This window comes from Vigna radiata, chromosome 9 (assembly GCF_000741045.1).
Source record: "Vigna radiata var. radiata cultivar VC1973A chromosome 9, Vradiata_ver6, whole genome shotgun sequence".
Lineage (NCBI taxonomy): Eukaryota > Viridiplantae > Streptophyta > Magnoliopsida > Fabales > Fabaceae > Vigna > Vigna radiata.
In genome coordinates, this window is record NC_028359.1 from 11,592,740 (window position 1) to 11,617,759 (window position 25,020).

The window sequence follows — 25,020 nt, forward strand, 5'->3', positions numbered from 1 at the left end:
GATTTCAGAGTTTTCGAAATAGGCATTTCAAAATTGTTTATACAATGGACCATCAAAAGTACATTTCATCGAAATTATGTAGAAAATATGATGACAACGAATTCCAACACCCAAACAATTTCATTCAACACATTTAACACATTCAACACTACAAAAAATCCTAAAACCTCAATACAACACACACAACTTTAAGTTAAGAACACTTACCTAACTTAGATTCTTCCAATTGTAATTTGAATGAACGAACCCAAATAGAACAACAATTTTACTAATTTCTTGAACTTTCAACACCTCTCCTTTGAAAACAAAGTGAATTCCTTTCACAAAATTCACTTTCAATTACCACACAGATTTAGATGTTGCCAATAGAAATGATCAAATTGAACAAATTTCAAAAAAGAAAGAACCATTTTGAAAGCCGAAAAAAACTTTGAGGACTATTTTGAATAAAAATGACCAATGTTAATAATAACAAAAGGACACATCATCATAATTAATAATCATAATATTAAACTATCGATTTTAGTTATGATATGAAAATATTGCTCTAAGTTTGTGCTACTCCATAATAAAAAAAGGTCTAATGGATCTTTTTTAAACTATGCTCTTTAGTATCTATTTTAAACATTGTAAAATATTTTCTTCTATGACCTTAACTCTCATAAGGAAAAAGTAATATACAATTTCTGAAAATCTAATAAATTTCACAACCATAAACAAACAATATAACAATAATAAACTCAACATTTTCACAACTCAACTAACATATAATACAAAAATACCACGATATTCATGCTAACCAATTTGAAGGTTGGACCTATCGATCTTATATATTTAGGAATTACCATTAGACTCTAATAGAGCAAAATAAAAGTGGTTAAGATCCCATTTAAAGAAAACTTAACAAATTGTACTACTTAGTTCTTAAAAAAATTCTTGGTTTCCCAAAATACTTCAAAATGATTTGGGCATATAAATTTAACGTTTAGAATTATATTCTAGTCTTAAAAAAATGTTAAAAAAGGATACAAACTGTAAAAAATTTAAATATTTTTCATGTAACAAACGAATTAAAAGGGAGCTAATTTTTTTTTAATATTTACAACTTTGCCAACCAAAACCATTTGTAGTTACCCCCGGACCAAACTCTAGGTTTTCTTACCAAATAATCCATTTTCTTACCAAACTCGAGATTGATTGGAGTGAACTTGTTTCTGAAAAACTTTTACACTAATTCAATACTCTTCTAGGATTTAGTCTCTTTATTTATTTTTTTTCAAGCCAAACTTCCCCATTAGCATTTTAAAAAATAAAAATAAAAGATAGGATTTAGCCTCTTTAGTTTTTCAGGTCAAACTTCCCCATTAGCATTTCTAAAATAAAAAAAGGTAGGGTTTAGTCTCCTTATTTTCTCAAGTCAAATTTCCCCATTAGCATTTCTAAAAAGAAAATATAAGGAAAAACAAACAAACTTTCTAAAAAACAGAAAATGTTGAAATTGACTTATGCTAACAAGAATTAAAAAAAAAAAAAAAAAAAAAAAAAAAAAAAAAAAACAACAACAATGAAGAACTTCTTGGTAAACTAATTTTATGCAATGGAATAAATCATTTCATTTTATTTTTCTCTTTCTAGAAGTATTTGTGAGAAAGCTTCAAACATGTCTAAAGATTAGATACAAATTACATATAACCTTTCAGCTAATGCCACTCCAAGAAAAGAATTTTGAGGCAAGTATGGTGAACAATATAACTAAGTCACATGCTTGGAAGTGATACTATAATTCAAGTGCTTAAGGAAATTACTCAAGTTGTAGGAACAGATATAACACAACTACAACAGCAATATACCAAGATCACAACAAGCATAAACCGGAAATAATTCAAGTCACAAAAACACCTATATCCATTTCACCATAAAAATATCATCATCTTGTAAACTGCATATAGTGCAAATCACATGAGAACCACCAAATCTATTTTTCCAAAAGATATCTTCATCTCGTATTTGGCTCAAGGAGCCCTGCTCTGCATCCTATCTGCTCTAGCAACCTAGTAAGCTGCAAATGCTTTGCAGCCCATTGTTCTGCCAACTTTTGTTCCTTGTTTTCAGCATCTCTCTTCAATGCAGCTAACTCCTCTCTGTACTCTGCTTCAATTCTGCTCAAAGCAGTTCTCTCCTCTTCTTGAAGAGCCTTAATCTTTGCTTCAAACTCTTCCATCTTCTCCCGTCTTCGGCTCGCCTTCTCTGACTCCAACTGCAACTCCACTCGGCTTAACCTCCAAACTGCCTCTTTCTTGTGAGCACTCAAAGCTCGGTGCCCTTCTTCCAGCTCTTTGCACTGCTCCAACATCTGAGATATCAGCATATTTTCACTGAAAGCTGGTGTATTCCCCAAAGCAAAAGGACCAATGTCTGGTCCCCTATCAGGTTGCAGCCATGAGAATGGAGCTGCAGCCACTGTTGCAGAAGAAAGACTGAGTGTCACAGAAAGGGAACTTGGACCAGCAGCAGCAGCAGCACTACTTGAATTGGAAAGCCAAGAAGGAAGCAAGGTTGATGCAGGTGCTGGTGTATCAGTACGCAGAAATGTCCCATCAGAAGCAGTCATAACAAATGAAGGTGAAGGATGCTGTTCCTTGACTAGTTTTTCTGCAAAACTCTCAAGTATATGCTCGTACTTGCTATTGTTACTGGGGTCAGGGATTCTATTGAGGTCCTTCTTCTCTCTTTGTTGCTTCTCTTTGAACACTTCCCACCACTTGCCTAACCTCTTGGCAGTTCTACCTGGAACTTCTGCTGCAATTTTCTTCCATTTGTTGCCATATTTTGCTTGAAGCCGGATTACAAGGTGCTGCTCCTCTTCGGTGAGAGATCCTTTCTTGATGCCAGGCTTGAGGTAGTTCTTCCACCTTTCTAAGCATGACTTTGCATCCCTGTTCAGAGGGGTGTTCATGCGTTGAGAAACAAGATTCCATTCCCTAGGACCATACTGTTTGACATAAGAACGTAATAAAGCATCCTCTTCAGCTCTCCAACGTTGCCTCTCTTTCATTTCCAAGTGCAAATCCGACATCCCATGTCTTGAATCTTGAACTCATCGTGTCTCTGGAACAATTGTGACAACTCATAGCATCAATTCACAAGAACTAGGTGAGAAATAAAGAAATACCAAACAGGAAACGATTTCATAAAATCTTCAAGCATGCTTCAACTCAACAACTAAATCAAAAGATCACTAGTTGTTGGGTGATTCCTATATAAGTCACAATGCCTTTGGATCAACTTAAAGCTTGGTGATATCAAAACACAGCTATGTAAAAAAAAACCCTGTAGGGATCAGGAATGAAAACTGACAAACAACAGTACCAGATCATCTCAAGAGCAATAAGAATAACACATCAAAATGAAACTCAACACATACATTACAAATTTAATAGGAAGACAAAAATCTACCAACAGAAACCGACTCACAACATCATTAGATTACCACCTCAAGTAGCAATAGAATAACAGTTCAAGATGCAACTCACGTTTTTTTATCCTTTACAAATTTAATAGCAAGGAAAAAATCAACCACATGCAGTGGCATCATATTATTTTCTCCCATATGTAATCTATAATTGCAATGGCATTGCAGCGAAGCAATAGACCATAAGATAACAAAAATCAGAGTCCATATGGCAGAAATTTTTTGTTTACATTTTTTACACATACTTGAGGGATAAAGTATTAATGTGCAGGGAAGTATCAAATATTTAGCAAGAAAGAAGAAAAATGAAAAGAACATATAAACCTCGAGGACGAATAACTTCAATGCAGTTAGCTAAGTACCAAGGTGAAACCACAATCGCTACCTAGGTGCGAGTGTTATAATATTTTACAAGTAGAAATCTAATAGTCCAAAATAGATTAGCGAAAGCAATAAAGTATAGCTATTTTTTTTGCTCAGATGTTAGTATTAGTTGCAATTAGACAACAAGAAGACGACCACATTAAGTTGTCTGCATGAATCAATTTCTAGCCTTTGTTATTGAGCAAACAGCAATATGCAAAAACAACACCTCCCACTACCAATAAGTTTAATTTACGGAAATTTGAAAACTAAGAGTTTCAATTGAAATAATAGAGAATTTTGCATTAGTTCAACATAGCAACATGATAAAGAACCATGAACTAAAATCACCACCGCGAATAATTGAAATCATCTAGAAAACCCAAGTGATTAGATGAATAATCATAGATTGAAGTTTAACATTAGCCCTGAGAAGTGCAGGAACCAACTTTAGTGAAATTAACTTAAAAAAACCACATGAAAAAAAGAAGCATTCAGTGAGAGTAAGCCCCCCAGCAATTGTATTGCACATGGACACAGATAATGGATGACAATAACTGTAATTAAAAAAAAAAAAAGTGTGTAAAATGTATCAGCTCCGAAATCAAGAATTCCAGAAAACAATGGGAAAACAGCCAACTGAAATCCATTTTTTATAAAATGAAGTATCTAATAAAATATACCCGGCTGTCAGCAATTTTTTATCCATCAAATTCATATCATAGAGTAACTTAAATCAAGCGCGTGCTCGATTTGGCTTATTTAAAAGTAAAATAATAAGCCCTTTTCAAAATAAAAAGAACAGTGAGTGCATTGAAAAGTGAAGCAGCGAACAAAGGAACGAACAGTGGAGACAGTAATAAAAAATGAATCTTTTTCTAAGAATGGAGAAAGTAGAGCATACCCAGATGGGGGAAGGCAAAGGAGAAGAAGTGGGGAAAGTGAGAGTTGGAAGGATGAATAGTCAACAGCATGTTGAGGTGAATGAAACGGCGGCGTTGAGACAGAAGGGAAGAAGGAGGGTCAAAGGGGATGGCATGTTGAGGACGATGATGATGATGATGATGATAGGATGAGTGTGAGAGAAAGGGAGAGTGATGTGGTGGGGAGAAGACAGCACTGAAATGGAGCAGAGAGAGAGAGAAAGAGAGGAAGAAAGTGAGAATAGACAAGACATGGAAGAGAGAGAAAATGGGGACAGGTGTGTACGTCGGTTTCAGCGCTTAATATGCGAGAAAGATGGCACGCGAATGATAAGGGAGGGAACCATCACTACTATTGCTACTAATTGATTCCATTCACCAAGCTTCTTAGGGTTGAAATTCAATACAAAATTTATGTTTATTTTGATAAATATGATAAATGGAAAAAAAAGTATTTTAATTAATAAATTTTATATAACTAAATTATTATTTTAATTTAATATTTTAATGTTATTAGACTATATAAATATATTAATAAATTTTTTGATCTATAAATCTTTATAGTTCATCTTATTATATAAATATTATAATGATAAATGTTAAGAAGTATAACTTGGATAAAATGATTATGATTCAAAACATTTTATCAATATTTTATTATGTAAAACTTTTATAAATTATATGTCAGCTTTCTTCACCAATTCATTATGTATCTTACAAAGTTTTTTTATGTAAAAATATTTTTAGTTCACAAGTTATTGATAAAATCGATTAATCAATAAAAATATTTTTTTTTTATTTTGTAATTATTATTTAAGGAAAAGTTAAACTCTCATAGTTTGTTTAAGTGTTGAACAATAAAATATTGTTATACTTTATACATGTAAACTTTGTTAAAGACAAAAATCATGCTAGTATATGTTGTTTTTATGTTTGATAAACATTTATATGTTTAGATGATATGTAGATAGTTTTAAAGTTAATAATATCTTATTTCATATAGGCGGGTCTGCTTTAAAGTTCATGTCATGTAACTTTTGTTTTGAAACTTGCGTTTGCTAGGACCGGACGATACATTATATCCCATTAGAAAAAATTGTTAAGTGATTCGATGATTACAAACTCTATTAAGTTATGAAAGTTAATGTTATTAATCGACTAATATGTTTAGTTGTGCAGATGAATCAACTAACATGTTTAGTTGTGAAGTCCGTTTAGTTGTGCAGTTGAAGGACTTCGAGATGATAAGTATTCTTATCAAATTTATCAAAAGATTAGAAGATTATTGAAACGTTTAATTTAATACAATAGTATAAAATTATTAAATAAGGTATTATAAAATTGATAATAAAATATATATACTAAGAGACTAAACATAACTAGAATACAAATACACTAATAATGACTAAAGCGTTTAAAAAACTCCTATAAAAAAACCCTTATCAATTAAGAAAACTACATAACAGCATCACTTTCTTCAAAGTGCATCATCACCTACTTCTTCATCTGCTCATATTGGTAGCTAATTATTGTAAAAGAACAAACAAACACACAAAAGGGTAAACTAATTTACCAAAGAGTTATCTGATACAAAATAAGTCATGTTATAGATACAATTTAGTCATAGATAGACACAATATAAGGATATGCACACAAGCAAGATATTCTAGACTAAATTATCTGGATACATGCATTAACATCCGATTCACTAGATATATGCATTTATGGTGGCCTCTACTACTTTGTAAAGCTATTGCTGATGAGTTTCATCTTGTCACACATAAGGTTAATCCTTTTCGTGCCTTAGGTCAAACAAAACCCATAGATTAAGTCCTCTTGTTACTTTTCACCACATAACACATTTTGTAAGATCCTAGAAAAATAGCTAAGTTATGTGAATATCTTTGGATGTCCTTTAGGTATATTATAATAAAGAATTGATTTAATAATTCACTAGGTCCTTTTTTTTTGCCTAGGAATCTCAAATATATCCTTTACTTGGATTCTAATTTTTGCAAAATTGGTACAATTAGAGCCCTGCAGTTAAACTAGAGTTACGCCATTAGACTAACCTATACATGACATGTTGATGGTACTTTTTAAATGATGTGGCCTAGGTAATATGTTAATAAGGTGATTCTAACGTGGAAATTAATAATTTTTAATTCAAGAAATTGTTGTAAATTTAATTAAATTCAATCCCTTTCTTCGAATTAGGAATGTAAGTGTTTATTCGAATTAGGATTCATTATAAAAAAGAAAGTGAGTGTCTGTACGAATTGGAAATCAATCAGAGAAAACGGAAAATAATTTTGGGAAATTAGAGTTTATAATAGAACCCCATTTTTGCAACCTGTGTACCAACATACGAGGCTTCGCTGCATCCCCCCAAACAGGATGACAGAGAGGGAGAAGACGATGATGAAGACAACATAGAAGTAGAAGGTTTTGAAGATTCCGGCCATGATCTAGGAGAGGCAAGCTTATAAAGCTTGCTTGAGGAATCGGAGAACAAAAATTGAAATGGGTTTGAACTGAATGGTAGAAAAAGTTGGATCGAGTTTGTAACATAGGTTAAAAAAATTGGGGGATGAGAGTGGTGGTTGAACTACAACACCTTTCTTTCTTTCTTTATTTCTTACTTTTGGAATCATTGCTTGAGGATTCGAGTGGTTTGAAGGAGCTCTGGTCTTGTTCTGTTGCATGCCATTGCTTACAGAACATTTATTTCTTTACTCTTTGATCTTCTATATGTTGCATTATAACTTCTGTGAAATTTTTGTTTGTAATTTTCTTTGAATCAATGAAATGTTGCTACAAGCTTTTGGGCCATGATAGATGAGAAACTCTTATATTTAAATGTTGTAATCCAGGTATTTAATTTAGATGGGATAAAATTTTGTATAATCTCACTACTAAATTTTCAGCAATGTGACACCACATATATTTTTTCCTAAATAGTTAAGCATGTTGTACATTCAGAAATGTGGGGATTGTTGGATCCTAAATAGCTCTCACTAATGTTTAAGCTATTATTCATTAGTAAACAAGATGCTACCTCTCCTGTCTACATGTTTAATCACCACTCATTTAACAAAACTTTTACATGTTTCTTAGTCTTTCAAATTCACAATTGCTTTTCCACATGAGTTCATGTTATTTCAAAACCTTTTTAATACAAGTTACACGTGTTATAGGACATTTAAAATTGATAGTGAAAAAAATAATTCTTTTAACAAGATATATATATATGTATATGTATATATATTACATACATAATCCTTCTCTATGGCATTGCATGTCGTTGCAGGCGCTTCAAAATACAAAGTGTCTATGTCACTGATTTGCATAACTTAACAAAATAACTATAAATCATTATTAGATGAAGATGCAATAGAGAACAAACTTGCTCAAGATACTCATTACTAAGATCTTAGATGGCCCTAATTACAAATTGTAAACTATTTAAAAAGTTGGCTGATCTACATATATCTTAGTTTCCCAAACCATAACATAAAATAAGTGTCAAAAACTGTATTCTTTTAAATTACCATTTCTCTTCTAGGATTTGATTCTATTACCAATTGTATAAGTTTGTGGAATTGTGTGAGAAATAAGTGGCTATGATTCATATTCATCAGACTAGCAAAACGAATTACAATAAAATTCAAACAAACATTTCTCGATGAACTAAGCTACACTTTGATCATCACCATCGTGGTCCTCCCCTGAAAACAAACACGTCTTCTTGGTGACTATTACTGACAATAGGCTTTCTACCTCTTGCTCATTGCATCTGTCGACTTTTTTTTTCTGAAGTCGAACCACATATCATGAAAATTACCAAAGCCCTAAAATCACTCAATTTGAAATTCATATAAACCCTAATTTTCCAAAATAATCCCCAGGTTGATTCCTAATTTTTTGCCAATACACACCTAATTAAAAAAAAAACTATTGACTTTCTTTTCGCAATCCCTATTTGCAAGAAAGTTATGAGTTTAATTAATTTTTTCAACATTTTCTTTAATTAAAAGTAATAATATACACATTAGAATCACACAAAAAAAGCAAAATAACTTACCCACATTATTTAAAAAACCATATTGAGTATGTCACGTTAAGGTGAGTCTAAGAGAGTTTGACCAAATTTAATGGCACGGGTCTAATTGGAGAAATTTTACAAAAGTGAGGACTCAATTGAGACAAAAAATAATTAAGGAACCTATGTGAGATCTTCATCCAAAAACAAGACCTAGCGAATGATTAAAACTAAAAAATTATACATTTAAAAGGAGTGGAGTGTAACTCAAGTGGTTAAAGCATTTTGTTTTAGATTGGTGGTCTTGTGTTTGATTCCTGTGTGTGCATAATATGCTTTATTTATCTTTTAATAATTATTGATTATGTGTTTTGATGAAATAAGCTTATATGCATTGTTGTGTATGATTATGACATGCTATGTGTGTTGGTTGGTTTGGTTGATACCCATGGTTGTCTTCGGGGAAAAAAGTTCGAACCTTGGATGGCTAGGAATGCATTGTCCCTTAGGTGAATATTGTTTATGTTGTCGTTGAAGCTATCAAATTAATACTACTTTTTCAAGACAACTTCAATATTGCCAAGTAGTATTCAAAAAGTAGATAGGGTTAAAGTAACCCTGAGTCGTCTCCCAATGAATACAAAATTAGTTAACCAAAGTAAATTCTCTATCAAATGCAAGACATTTCTAGATTATTATTCACAATGAATTCAACCAAAGTAAATTCTCAATCAAACCTAGAAACCCTTGAACTCATATGATCAATATGCATGTAGATTCAAACACCTTATGATGTAGAAATCATTACTTTTAATATGATTGAGAGATAAAAGACATAGAAGAAAAACATTTGGTTTAGTCATTAGGAAGTGACTCCTAGGTCATCTCTCAAGGACTAACATTTGGTTTAGTCATTAGATCTCAATCAAACCTAGAAACNCTTGAACTCATATGATCAATATGCATGTAGATTCAAACACCTTATGATGTAGAAATCATTACTTTTAATATGATTGAGAGATAAAAGACATAGAAGAAGAACATTTGGTTTAGTCATTAGGAAGTGACTCCTAGGTCGTCTCTCAAGGACTAACATTTGGTTTATTCATTAGATCAAACACGTGTTGGGGGTAGTTTATGGACAGTTTTGTGAACTGAATTAAACTATTAAAGCAAGAATTTAACACAAATTAACAATAGGTTGGCATCTAGATAATTTCCAATGCTTCCTATCCTTGATTAACAACAATTTAAACGTTCATCTAACCCCTAATCCAACATGAATTAACCAACTAAGTGAAGGTTAATCTAGCCTTCAAAATTATGAATTAAGTAAACACAATGCACACCTTTAATCAATTATGCATTATCACAGATTAAGCAACTATAACTCTAACCAACTAAGCGAAGATTAAACACAAATTGGACAGCTAAACGTATACTCAATTGCGAGCACAAAACTAAATTAACATCATGCAAGATAAGAACAACTCCATCAATTATAGTCTAGGAATCTCAAGGAATTATTGCAATCTCCCTAATTAAGCATGAAGGAAAAAAATGAAAGGCCTTCTTTCTTTGTTCTTTTCTTTAGATATACTTTTCTGATAATACAAAAAGGCATTCAACTTTTGTTTGATGCTTATTGTAGATTCATATTTGACCCTGGATGTAATGACAAATAAATCCATGGTTGTTATCAATAAGCATCACTTGGATTTAAGGACAAATTCTCCTCAAAAGGGAGGAAATAATGGAGGAAGACTTTAAATTTGAAAAGTGAAATACAAGAGTTTCTTCTATCCTCTTAGTCTTGTAAAAATGTAAATAAGTAATTTCTTTAGGCTTTGCATTTTGGTGAAGCTTACATTCTTTTGTGTTGTGTATTTTGGCCATTTTAGTGTTACAACCTCAATTGAAACGATTTTGTAAGTGGCATAATCGATTAAATCAGGCATGTCCCACAAGTGTGTAAATTTGGCTTTCTAGCATTAGTTCTTTTGTGACCAGACCTTGGCAAGAAGATTAGAGTTTTATTTGGTATAGCTTGAGCCCTAAGGACCCTATGACACTTGCTTGGAGAGCTTTATCTTCCATTACACATGTGGCAATATGGAAAGCATGGACTTACTAAGTTGGCCAGTTACACTTGCAGCGTGCATGTTTTGAAGCCAATTCTTAACTTCAATTTTTGAAATTCCCTCTTTTAATTAAGCATTTGGTTAGCTCTATATCCTATAAATAGAAGTGCTCAACCTTGTAAAATCAACTTGGAATTTATATGGAGAATTACAATTCTTTATTGTCTTTAAGTTCACTAGGATAGTCTTTTGTTGGGAGCCCACACAGTAACCAAATATACCAGCAACTATACTGGATAGTTTTTAGTATAATAAATGTTGTATCCATAGGAATTTGGCAGAAAATTCGATGTTCTAACTAATTTGATAGTTGATAAAATAATCAAAATGATTGTGAAGTGTATAAAATAGATTTGCTTCATGAAAGCATAGTAAAAATGTTGGAAAATAGTTTGGATTAAAAACGAGTGACTTTCAGATGATTAAAATGTGTTGAGGTTTGACTCCACCACGTTGTCCCTCTCTTGTAATGAATCTATGTTAAATATGACACTACAATTATTCAAGTCTTGGGAGTTCTGTTCGAATGTAATTGTAAGTCCATTCTTGGCACCTAGAACCTAGAATGATCAAACATCAGTATGATCCCTCAATGACTGCTTGAATGCATCACTTGCATTAAGATTAAGGCATTATATCCAGTTGTAACATTATAACTATTCCTAGCATCTAAAAGTGTACAAGAGAATTGATTAGACCACAACTTGAAACTAGTTTTCACTCAATATCAAGCCAGTAAAATAAGATAAGTGATCAGTTCATCCAACAACAAGTATAAATCAATTCATAAACATCTAATCAAAAGCAAACATTCACAAATAAAAATAGTACCAAATACAAAAGAGTTTCAAATTAGTTTACATCTAACTTAAACACCTAAGAGATTTAGCTCCTCATAATAGATGAAAAGAAGTTAATACATGAAAGAAACTCCATCTACTAGTCCTTTAAGTATGTTCATTAAATATAAAGGAAGTGTTTGAGAAGACTCTTTAAAGTCTCTTTCTAAATCTCTCTATAGAATTTCTCAACAGTTCTTTAAAACAAAGGAGAAGTTCTATTTTTGTAGACACTAATAGTATGGCTTTAGGGCGCTTTAGGGTGGCTGCAGTTGTGAGGTTTCCTCCTAAGGTGGGCTTCCTCTATGGCTCAGGCCTTGTGTTTCTATGTTGGACCCTTCTGAGATTAGTTCTAGGTGATGTTTTCTTCATAGCTTAAGGCTGAGTTAAGGCTTGAGGTTTCCCTCCAAGGTGGGTTTTGTTCGTGTGGTTCAAGCCCTAGATTCCACGTTGCAGTCGCGTTGAAGCTAGTTTGCTATATTTTGCTCATAATTTCTTTGTTTTATTCATAATTCAAATTTGACTTTCGAAATTCATCAAAACTTCCAAAATAGGTAATATTGGGGTGATTAACATAAATATTTAACAAAATCAAAATAAGATAAGTGTCAAATTATCATTAAAACTAACTCATATTGGGAACTTATCAACACACTGAACTTTAAACTTTGTTTGCCCGTTGTCAAATCTAAAAACCAAATTGAAAGATGTCTATACAATAAAATGTTGGCATAAGGACTAAATTTAGTGGTTGCTCCCTTATCAGATGTTCAAGCTAGAAAAAGCATGAATTTTTCACTTCTTTTCCAAAAGCATAGTGTAGGTTTTCACAACTTTTGGGAAATTACATATATGTTTATGTAAAAAAATATTTAATAAAGATATCAATTTTAATAAAAAAAATTGTATACATTTATATAAAAATTAAATTTCTTTCCAATGTGGAGAAATAGAAATTGTTTATTTTAAAAAAAAAATAGACTAAATTGAGATAAAATAGAAACGTAGACCAAATTAAGATCAAGATAATGACACTTGACATGATAATGGCATTATCACATCACACCATCATGGTCATATGACACAATCTTTGTTTAACACGTGACAAAATATGTATTTATATTTTAAAATAGCAAATAAATAAAAAATAAAAATATTTAAAAAAAAACTCATAGATTGACATGTGACACTCTTTTCAATAATGTTAGTACACTAGTGACGAAAATGATCAAGTTCTATTAACTTTTCTAAATTAAGAACCCAATTAAAAAAAATAGAAAAAATGATTTGTGATTTCGAAAATATAAAATAAAGAGACCAATTCATGGTTTTTGATGTTTTCGTATATAATTAAATAAAATAAGTATTAAAAACATCTAAAGATATATATTTCTCGAATTATCTTTCATTATAAATATTATTGTATTATCAAAGCTTTTCAAATTGAAAAAAGATAGAAAAAAATCATACCGACCATTCTTTTCTTGGTTTTCCCTATTGTTCGTCGGCCCAACAATTCTCTTATTAAGCCCAACGTTTTTAGGCTTGTTGGAGGCCAAAAATTCTAGCGAACTATTGTACAAAAACTTTCATTAGGACAGTGGACAACTAGCTAGACTAGACCTAGTTTTCAACATTTCCTCTTTTTTTTTTTTATACTTTTTCATGTTCTTTTTATCGTATGTGGATGATGCTTAGTTTGACTTCTCATGAATATGATGATTTGTTAATTTTTGCTCAGTATTAAAAGTATTATGAAACTTTAATTATTTTTTTTTTCACATTTTTATGAGTTTATCTTTAGTTCTAATTTCACTAATACTTCTTAAAATATCTAAATCATATTTATACAATTTAATATATTTTCTTAACTTATAGTCAATAAGTCTAATTATAACAAGCATAAAAACCAATTAAAAAACTAAAATTAAAAATTAAAGGGTTAAATATATACTTTTAGTCCCTAAAGTTTCATTGATTTTTGGTTTTAGTCCCTGTATGAAACATTGATGGCATTTAATCCTTATAGTTTTGAAACTGTTATAAATAGTCCCTAATTTTAAACGGCGTTAACTTTTGATTCACGTGGCTAACGGCCAATCCACGTTTCATGTCAGCTATGAATTTATTCTCAACCATATTTTGTTTTCTTTTTATTCTAAATTTGCACAAAAGCCCTTAATCTCTTCTATGTTCTTTTCTCTGTTTCTACTTTGTGTCTTCACCTGGACCTTCCATCAGCCAGAACTGAATTGGTGGACACTGAAAGTAAACTTCTTGGAAGTTATGGCATATACGGTCTGAGGGCAGTTATAATATCTGGCAACGGGGGTAATATGCACCAATTGTTGAACGGAACTGAAAGAAAACAGGTCACATGCAAAAACAAAGAAAATATGAAGAAAGGGATAAAGATGTGATAATAAGAGGAAATTAAACCAACAGGAATGCGTGAAGGTCACCAAATAGCCAAATATCGTTTGATGAAGAAAAAGAAAAACTAGTCAATTTTGAAGTCTTTCTTACATGCAAAATTAAGAAGTGCTGCAAAGAATATCAGAAGGGTTTACAGATTGGGGGAATTGACAGCGCGAAGAAGAATAAATCGAAACGATAAAGGAAAGAAGAGCGCAATAGAAAATGACAAACCTGGAGAAAGGGAAAAAATTGAGAGAAGAATTGATGAAATGTGGAAGTCAATGGTGAAAAGGGAAGAAATGGGGCAGTATCATATTCATATCATGTGCTTCTTTGCTTCCAATTTTAGTTTATCTACAAACAACAGATCCAAACCAATCACAAACCTTCTTTTCTTTTACTGTTCCGTCCTTTGAGACAAAAGGTGGAAGGAATGGGAGGAGCATCTGGGAAGATGTCGGTGAGATGGGGAAGTCTGAAACGAGCCTCCCAATCTTGCTGGAACTTTGCTTTCCAATCGGGGTCGCTGAAATCAATGCCGGAAATGGTGCGACTTGGGCTGCTCACCTCTGCAAAGACGTCGACGCGACACTGGTGGCTCTGGTTTTCTCTGTCGATGGTGGCGGCGCAATTTGAAGGAGATGACGGTGGCGCTCCTGCTCGGAGTTTGCAGGTGGTTGGTTAAGGTTTTTGTGGCGACATGGAGGCTAGGTGGCGGCGGCCTTGCGTTGGAGGTTCGACAGCGATCTACGTTTCTCCTTGTGTGTTTCTGTGAGATGGCTACCCCTTCTGAACCCTAATTGCAGTGTTAATGCTAAAGTGTAAATATGTAGAAATTAGGGACTTCATTGCAAATTTAGAATAAAAAAAAAAAGAAAATGTGGAGAGAATAAAATCACACTTTGGCATTAGACGTTAGCCACGTCAAATAAAAATTAACACCGTTTAAAATTAGGGACTATTTATAACAGTTTCAAAACTATAAGGATTAAATGCCATCAATGTTTCATGCAGGAACTAAAACAAAAAATCAGCGAAACTTCAAGGACTAAAAACATATTTAACTCAAAATCAAATAAGACATAAATTTATACTAAGCATCCAAATTTATAAAATAAAATAAAAATTTAATTATTATCTTTTGTACAAAATTGGACTTTCTCTTTCAATTTGATAATTAAAAATACTAAATAATGAAAACTTAGTTAATATCATGTTTATTGATTCATATAATAATATTCTTTTCATTAAATTATGTTCATTAAAAATTAATATAGAATTAAAAATAAAATTTTAATTAATTAAAATATATTCTTAAGATTTATATTTTCGTATTATTAGTACACTATATTCATTACATTATAGTTTTATTGGGCTGATTTTCTTGCAACACTTTATTTAAGAAGATTTAATTTACTTTATTATTAGAAATTTCACATCATATTTTTTATATTCATTTAATACAATTTTTTTTACTTTTTATTTTATTTTCTTAAAAAGATAAAAAACTTTATATATTTATAATTATTTTATTCTTATATTATATGTCAAACAAAAGTATGTCAAATAAAAGTATGATACATGTATTATAGAAGTTGAAAGTAATTAAAGTTTATTTTAAATTTGATATATATTTAAATTTAAATAAATAGGAAGTATATTCTTATAGGATTAGCAGAGTGAATAATTTAGAAAGGAGTAAAAGAGTTGAAACACTGAAACCAACGAACCACCCTGCTCCATTAATGCTTTTTTCCTCTCTTTTTTTCTCTCTTGTGACCCTGTGGCCTTTCTTCCCTTGTCTTGTCTAATTCCATCACTTTCTCTCTCCTTCACAGTGCCTTGTCTTTATCCTACACCCATCTCACCCCACAAAATATTTTCTCTCTCTTCAACAATCATGGTAACTCTGTGCCCTCCTTTCCCATTTCTCTTTCTTTTAGCTATCCAAATAAGTACCCTCCATCAACAGTCAACCAAGCTGCTAGGTAGTTAGGGAGCAACATCAACACTTTTACCACATCATCATCACTTTCTTCTTGCATTCTCACCATTCCTCTTAGCAACCAACCAAGGATCAGTTTCTCTTTCTGTTCAGGGCTTTAGGATGGTGCGCTTTCATACAATGTTCTTTTCTATGTTTTTCTATCTCTCTTTCTGCATTTCTCTTTAGATGTTGTTTAAGGCACTGGATTGTGGAAGTTTTCTATTGAAACGCTTTGTTATCTTTGGTTTGGTCATGATTTAAGTTTTGATTTTAGAATAGTTCTTTAACATACTAAATGCATTTACTCTTTTATTGAATATTTTCTTTATAAACTAGTAACAATATTTCTTAGACTTTGTTATGTTTTCTTTCTTTTATTGTACTATCTGGGGATACTGAATCTGTTTTTTTTTTTTTTTTCTGTACACTATGCATATATGCTATGTTTTGGAGTTTTTGTAGCTGATTCTATAATGAAAATGAATCACTGGTTCGGTTCTTATTTATGTGTTCCGTTTCATTTGAGATTCTTCTCGATACGAAATGCAGTGATATGCTGAAATTCTTTTAATTAAGTAGTGTATTTTTTGTCTCATCGAAATGAATGCTTCGGATTCTATTATTCTATTTCGGAATAAGAGATAAGGAGATAGTTTTGTTTTATTGAGTGATGTGATTGTTTTTGGCTACTACCCTTATATGATTATTAATAATTCAGATAACTGTATATTAAAGGACCTGAAAAATTATTCACTTTTAGAAAGGCTTTTGAAGACATTTTTTATTCAGTAGTGTGCCAATTGAATTTTTTCTCTGAAAGATGATGACAAAGTAGCCATTATTTTAAACTGCTTTCAACGTTTTATAATCAATTTTCACTTGTCTATGGAAGATCTTGACTAAATAGTCATTCTCTATTATGTATGCTTTACATGCATTATACATACTGACTGTGTACTGGATTAAATTTCATTTCTGGGTTTTTAGTAAACCTAATTCCCGAGTGGGTTAAGTGTTCTATTCTTAGTAAAACTCCTGGTTTTTAATAATGTTTGTCTTGTGAATCAACTTTGAAATCGTATAAAGTTTATGTAACTATCCAATTTCACGTCATTGTGGTGATGAATTATGCAGATACAGTAATGAAGAGTTCAAAATTGAAGAAATGGGCTGTTGGATTTGCAGTTGGAAATGAAGGAAAGGCAACGTTGGAAGGCCGAAGAGGATGCGTTGTTATGTGCTTACGTGAGAGAGTATGGTCCTAGGGAATGGAATCTTGTGTCTCATCGCATGAACACACCTCTCAACAGGGATGCAAAGTCATGCTTAGAAAGGTGGAAGAACTATCTCAAGCCTGGCATCAAAAAGGGGTCTCTAACCGAGGAAGAACAGCGCCTTGTAATCCGGCTTCAAGCGAAACACGGCAATAAATGGAAGAAAATTGCTGCAGAAGTTCCAGGTAGAACTGCCAAGAGGTTAGGGAAATGGTGGGAAGTGTTCAAAGAGAAGCAACAGAGGGAGAAACAAGAGATTAACCAAGCAATTGGCCCAGTTGACAATACCAAATATGATCATATTCTTGAGACTTTTGCTGAGAAGCTAGTGAAAGAACATCCTTCACAATCATCATACCTTATGGCTGCTTCTACTGGACCCTTTATCCACACTGATGCAACTGCTTCTGCATCTGCATCTGCATCTGCATCAGCGGCAGCATTCCTTCCTCTTTGGCTTTCAAATTCTAGCACCACCAGTCCCTCACTAGCAATCAGGCCACCTTCCCCTTCTGTTACCCTTAGTCTCTCCCCCTCAATAGCACCTCCTCCCCCTTGGTTGAATGTCACAACACCTCATGGTGATAACATAGTAGTGTTAGAGTTAATAGAGTGCTGTAAGGAGTTGGAAGAAGGACATCATGCTATGGTGGCGCATAGGAAGGAGGCGGCGTGGCTGTTGAGAAGGGTGGAGCAGCAGTTGGAGGAAGAGAAGGCAGGCAGAAGGAGGGAAAAGATGGAGGAAATTGAAGCAAAGATTAAGGCTCTAGGGGAAGAACAGAATGCTGCTTTGGACAGGATAGAAACAGAATATAAAGAACAGTTAGCAGGATTGAGGAGAGATGCAGAAAGCAAGGAGCAGAAGTTGGTTGAGGAATGGAATGCAAAGCACATGAGGGTAATGAAGTACATGGAACGACAACAAGTAGGAGGCAGAATACCCCGAATTGATGAGCCTAATGGAAGATAAATAAAAGGCATTATTCAGAATCCTGCTCTTTGTGTAGTTTGGATTTTGTAGTCCAACTATCTATGTGTATTGATGTACATGTGCAATTTTGCACGAGATGCATCCATCTTCATGAATTGAACTCTGGCTGTGTTCTAATTTTTGCTGCAAACTGTGTTGCAGCTCAAAGAAGGAACGATGCTTTGTTCGGTAAGAAATTGCCTCTCATTTGGGTATCTTGTTTATATATACATGTTTATTTCATGCAAGATAGTTCAATTGCAAGCTACTATTTTTGTAGAATGGAAGAGAGAGAAAATAAACTTCCTGCAAATGAAATTGTTTCTTTGGTTAAGAGAGAGAAAATATTTAAAGAATTCATGGGTTCTTTTGAATCCAATGAACGTTTCAATGGTAGGGAGAGGAAGGTTTCCTTCCTTCTTCACCTTTGCATGGTGCGTTGCATAAACCAATCTCATGGGTGGTTTCCTTATATTTTTGAAGGCCCGTCCAGGGGTTGCCTAGTTTCTGTTGAAATGGTGTGTCCCGTAGGGTTGGGTGTGAAAAACTTTGCATACAGAACTTGGACAGGGTCACAAGAGGTTGTGTTTGACGAACTCCAATGGAGTGTGATACCGGTAGTGGTACGGGTGTAGATGGGAATTACGGTTCTCAAGATAAACCTAAAATAGTTTGTCTTGAAAAAGAGATGTCTTGTATCTCAAATCAAGAGAGGGTGAGTTGAATTTTGTTTTAAAAATTGATGTTTTCAAAAGCTTTTCAAAGTTTTTAGCTTTCTTGAAATCCATAAAACAACAATTGATGAATCAACTATACAAAAGAAATGATAGAGGAAGATTCACACAATCAATTTGTATCGGTTTGACTAAGTTTACATTCAGTCTTCCTTCAATAAACTTATTTGAAAGGAATCCACTAAAATGATAGAGTTTATAAAAATACAGAGATATCTCCTATAAATGTACTTCTCCCCGCACTCAAAATAATTATAGCAAAACAAGAGATGAACACCTTTACACTCTTATCACATAGAGAACAATCACAACTTTCACATAGAACACTCACACTTCTCTACCCTGCCACACCAATAATGTAGAGTGAATCAAAATTTGTTCAGCACACTTTCTTGATAGAATCTTGATGTATATGAAACCCAAATTGATCCTTGATTCTTCAAGACACTTCCTGGACGTAATCAAAATTCAATAAAACAGTTAGTTATGAAATTGATTACTATTGAATTGTTTGAAACAGCACAAAGGACAGTTGTAGGATTTTATGAATCTTCACACAATATAATTTATTAAGAAACTTATGTAATCTGTTAAGAAATTTTAAAATGATAACTAAATTAATTAATTCATTAAATTATCACTAGTCATAAATATGGTTTCTAATTTGTCTATTAGGATTCAATATTGACGAAAACAAATCATAAAAAGGCCCTTGACCTTTTTCCAATATTTTCAAACATGTCAGATAAAAAATCGAGGTCATATTCCTCCTTTGACATCTGATAAAACGATCGAAACATAAAGGTAAGTCATATAAGCACCAATTTAAATTTTTCAATACTGTACAGGTTGATCATGGCCTTAGTTCACCTTAGAATTGATGCCATAGAATCTTGAGATTCCCCACTGCAAAGAGATATGTTAGATTTTTCATATTCTAAACATATCTATGACATTGGTTCTTTACATAATTATTGCCATATGGTCTTCAGTTTGTACCCTGTAAAAGAAACTTCAAACTATTCAGGTTGTTCTAATTTTATTGATCAAGATCCGTCGCTCTAGGTATACATTTAAAAAGATATTATATTATTATTTTAAAATATTTATCTATCTAATATACAAATATATTTTATGAGACTTGTGAGGAATGATTGTAAAATATCTAAAATCAAAATTAAAGTTTTAACTTAATTATTTTAAAAATGTAATGACCAAGTCAATTAATCAGTGCATGAATGTATGGTTATATGATTAGATTCTATATTGATTAAAGTGATGATATGTTCACATTAGTGCAAAAATGCTATTTAACATCACCTCTTAGTCGTCAGTTAAGGGTAAGTACGACGTATATTGATGACCGATGGCATTTTCGTAAATAAGTTGGTCATATAGACGTCAATTAGAAGGTGCCTCGACGTTTATAATATTTTAGACGTCGGAGTCCCTCCTAACTGACGTCTATATGTCTGACAGGTGGGTGAAAATCAGTCATATAGACGTCAGTTAGGAGGGGCCTCGACGTCTATATGCCGGAAATTAATGGCTATTCACCTACCTGTCAGAAATATAGACGTCAGTTGGGAGAGTCCCAACTTCTAAAGCACTTTAGACGTCTGTTATTCTGGGAACCGATGTCTAAACCCTAAATCCAGAAATTCAAAAAGTCACTTTTTGACTCCATTTANACGTCTGATCCCGCCACTCCGACTTCTAAAGCACTTTAGACGTCTGTTATTCTGGGAAGCGATGTCTAAACCCTAAATCCAGAAATTTAAAAAGTCACTTTTTGACTCCATTTAGACATCTGATCCCGCCACTCCGACTTCTAAAGCACTTTAGACGTCTGTTGTAATGGGAACCGACGTCTAAATGTCTGCATTAAAACATTGCGAACGCGAGGCAATAATTACGCGCACTCATTGTTCATCATCTTCCTCGTGTTTTCTCTGCACAGGCTACGTTTTTCAGGTTCGTTTCCTCACTTTTGCACCGTTTAAAATTAATTTTACTCCGATTACATTACTCTTTGATGAATTATTTTTCATTTGAACCGATTAAAATGCGTTTTCATTGAGTTTTTGTGCATTTTTGCTCATGTCCTTAGGCAGCATTCTTGGACGACGATTTCTTGTGTTTTGCACTCCTCCAATTCCCTCCACTACATTATCAAAACCGTCCAATACAAAATAAGAACATACAATCAATTCTCTTCAACTAAAATATAAAGTTGTAAACTCGAATCACCATGACCTAGGAGCAACTCAAGAGGCCTCAAGCGAAGAAAGATCCTATCAAATACGACGACATTTTAAACGTTTGATCTATGAGTCTGACGTCTTTATAGACGTCTGACCTACATAGTCCGACGTCTATATAGACGTCTGACCTATGGGGTCCGACGTCTCATTTAACGTCACTCGAATAGACGTCGGTTCGGAATCTGGCATTAAAAATCCAAAATAATCGACGTTAAACAGCGTTTTTCCACTAGTGTCATTTCAATATATACATGCATTCTATGTCTACAACACTATTTTATCATAAGCAATAATAATTTTTCTTAATTTAATATTTTATGACTAGCCACAAAGATTTTAAAGATGATTTTAGATAAATAATAAAAGCATTAACGAAATGAAAAATAAAAACTAAATTAATTAACTAATTTATTAAATTCTTGTGAATTACTTAAATACTTTTGTATTTTATAAAAGGAGGCAAGATTAATTTTTATAGAGGAATTTGAATTGAAATTAATTAATACACATGTTTTTTAAAAGGAATATGAACATTATCAGATAAACATAATGAAGATATATATATAATCGAGTATGTAATTAAAATTATATTTTATCTTTGCTAATCTGTATTATTTTCCTAATTTATTATGATCATTAAATTCAAATTATATTTTTTTATTGCATATGTTACGAAATGAAAAAAGAAATTAATTGGATTAAATTAAAATAGGTCTATAAATAATATCATATGTACAATTTTATTCATTGTCTAAACAAATTGAAGAACTGAAACTTGTTTTTGTAAGATCAGAAATGGTGAAGATTTTGATCGCAACTATCTTACTTGCACTTGTCTCACAAGGTGANATTTTGTGTCATGAAAGAAATATAAGTTTTTTGTTTANGNAATATTGATGATAATTTGTGTGATGCATGATNATTTCAGGTTATAGTCAATGCTCTTTAAGCGATATCCATGTAGTCCAAAATGGAACAGGACGTAAAGTAAATGGAAAACCAGAATGGACAGTGACTATCACGAATCGGTGTGCATGTGTTCAAACCAATCTGCAACTGAATTGCAAAGGATTTCAAACGGTTGAAGCAGTTGACCCTCAATTTTTGAAAGTTTCAGGTGATGTTTGCCTTGTTAACTCCGGTAAACCTCTTTTTAACGGCGCTATTGTATTCGATTATGCTTGGGACACTCAATTCCCTCTAAATCCAATTTCCTCAAATATTAATTGTTAAATGTACAACTTAATAAATTCATCTTTTTTATTATTATTTTATAATAATAATTTAGATTTATGTTGTTCAACTTCTTCATATAATTTTTAACTTTCTATTTACTACTCTTTTATATACACAATCCTTGCAATCAATCGTAGATTATATATATATATGTACGAACAATTCTGATTAATTTAATATATGAAATTCAACTTATTGCTCCAACATACAATCACTCTATAATACAACCTTAATTTTATGTTGTTGAATTTGATTTTTATGTTTTACATTTTGTTAAATACTACTCCTTTAGAAAGTATTTGTATAGGATCAATATTTTCTTTTTTCATAATGAATGAATTATTTATTGTTAATCAATTTCGGTTTTTAACCAATCCAGTGTAATATTTGTCCTCCAGCGTTAATTATTATAAGCAAAGACTCGGTACAAAAAAAATTAAGTATAATCTTAATTATAATCCATTAAGTATTATTTTTATCACCTTAATACTAATTTTAAGTTTCATAATAACATTTAGAATCCAAATAACGGATTTCACTAGTTAATTATAACGTATTTTGTGTTTATGATTAAGATGACAACAAACAAGGTGGGACGAGTTTTACTATTACATTTTTATCCCCATAGTAAAAATTTAATACTTATTATCATCCCATACTCAAGAGGTATATGATTTTTGTTTAATCCTCATCTCCATTAGGTAATGAGTCTCTAGTAGCTTTGTATTTGTATTTTTACTATTTCTATATCAATTTAACTATTTTTTTTGTTAAAAATAATGAAAAAGTAGTGGAAGAAAATCCATAGAATTATATAAAAAATTTGATAATTAAACATAAACAAAATTTCATGACAACTGAAACTGATTTTGAACCCTTGAATCTTTGAACGGAATTCTGGTGGTATTCTCAAGTTTTGCAATTAAGAAAAGGGTAGTATGCATCTCCAACGTATTAATGCAACAAGTGATATTCATCCAAAATTGTTATAAAAGTTGCATTTGGATCAATATCCAACCTTGATGAACTCATCATCCATCCAACGCTTTTCACTTTACCTTTTCATTATGTTTTGTAATGTCTTTCACATTGAAAGTTAATTTCCTTGGATTAAGTTTCTTGCAATTTCATAGATGATTATGAAGCTATGCGCAAGTAATGAATTGTGCTTTTATATAGGTCCATGTTTTGTAAAATGTCTCAATTAAGTTCCTAAATATGAAAAATTCGATCAATTAAAGGTTTGCCGTTAAATTGGGTGGATGACGTTAAAATTAAGTGTGTGTGACAGGGTGACATTATCAACTTTTACTGACGTGGCAAAGATTAGTGTACTGAGTTGAATTTATTTTATTTACATATTTAAAAAACTTAAATGTAATCAAAACGCAACGTTATTTCCAACGCTATTTCCAATTTCCTTTTTATTAATTTATTTTTAAAATCAAAAGCTTATTATTTTTAATTCTTTATCTTATAATCAGACATTTCATTGACAATTCATTGACAAGGTGTTGTTGTCCTCACCAGCGCAGTGACCCTATGGCGACATCCACCACCATCTCCATTGATGTGCCATCCACCAACAACCACTTGAAATCCCAAATCCGCAAAATAAAGGAATTCAAAACGGCAAAAAAAAAAACAAATTCAAGAGACAATCAAGAAATTAAAAATCCTTCCTTTCAAACTCAATTATAGGAATCAGATTCCAAGACATAAAATCCTAGAGATTTTCAAATTCCAAAAACCCAAAAATTTCCATATCTGAAACAAGACGCACTCTGCTACTGCTACGAGAACGCCCTCATTGTGCCTTTGTCGCGACTGGTTCAACAAACTCGAGCCCTTCCTCCCTACAACCACCACCACCGCGCCAGAACCCAAGGAAGAGATAGGAGAAAACAGAGCCTCCAACTTGTGAAACAAAGCAAGGAAAAAATGATTTGGGGAAAGAGAAGTTTCTGAACGAAAAGAAAGAAAGGAGAAGACGAAGGTGGGTGCTCGTGCTCTCCTAATTCGTGTGAGACGAAGAGCCTCAATTTTGTCTGAGAGAAAGAATGAACAAAGAAGGAGAAAACCCAAAACTGGGTTTGGTTTTTCTTGTTGCCGACAGAGTCTCCATAACCGACTTCGGAGGCGTTGGCGACGACCATACTCTGAACACGAAAGCCTTCCGAGCTGCTATGTATCGCACTGAGTACCTGAGAAGCCCCGATGGCTCGATGATGTACGTGCCTCGAGGTGTGTACTTGACGGAGAACTTCAACCTCACAAGCCACATGACGCTTTTCTCTAGCAACCTCCAATATGGTTTTGAAGGAAGAGAACCCAAAATTGGAAAAAGACTGATAAGG

General features: G+C 32.5%; 2 protein-coding genes across 4 annotated transcripts; one reads left to right on the forward strand and one right to left on the reverse strand.

Moving 5' to 3' along the window:
- Nucleotides 1-1,740: 1,740 nt before the first annotated feature.
- On the reverse strand, nt 1,741-5,067 carry LOC106774359 (transcription factor AS1). The gene is made up of 2 exons (XM_014661330.2): nt 4,740-5,067; nt 1,741-3,108 (listed from the first exon to the last, which is right to left on the reverse strand). The coding sequence occupies exon 2, from the start codon at nt 3,074-3,076 to the stop codon at nt 1,997-1,999; it is 1,080 nt and encodes a 359-aa protein (XP_014516816.1). The 5' UTR covers nt 3,077-3,108; nt 4,740-5,067; the 3' UTR covers nt 1,741-1,996.
- Nucleotides 5,068-15,849: 10,782 nt separating this feature from the next.
- On the forward strand, nt 15,850-18,763 carry LOC106773607 (transcription factor AS1). Of its 3 annotated transcripts, none has more exons than XM_014660325.2 (2): nt 15,850-16,308; nt 17,320-18,763. In XM_014660325.2, exon 2 carries the CDS (start codon nt 17,377-17,379, stop codon nt 18,427-18,429), a length of 1,053 nt encoding a protein of 350 aa, XP_014515811.1. In that variant the 5' UTR covers nt 15,850-16,308; nt 17,320-17,376; the 3' UTR covers nt 18,430-18,763. The 3 variants fall into 3 exon arrangements, with proteins under 3 accessions (XP_014515811.1, XP_014515813.1, XP_014515812.1); XM_014660327.2 differs by lacking the exon at nt 15,850-16,308 and adding an exon at nt 16,937-17,016; XM_014660326.2 differs by lacking the exon at nt 15,850-16,308 and adding an exon at nt 17,035-17,106.
- The last annotated feature ends 6,257 nt before the right edge of the window (nt 18,764-25,020 follow it).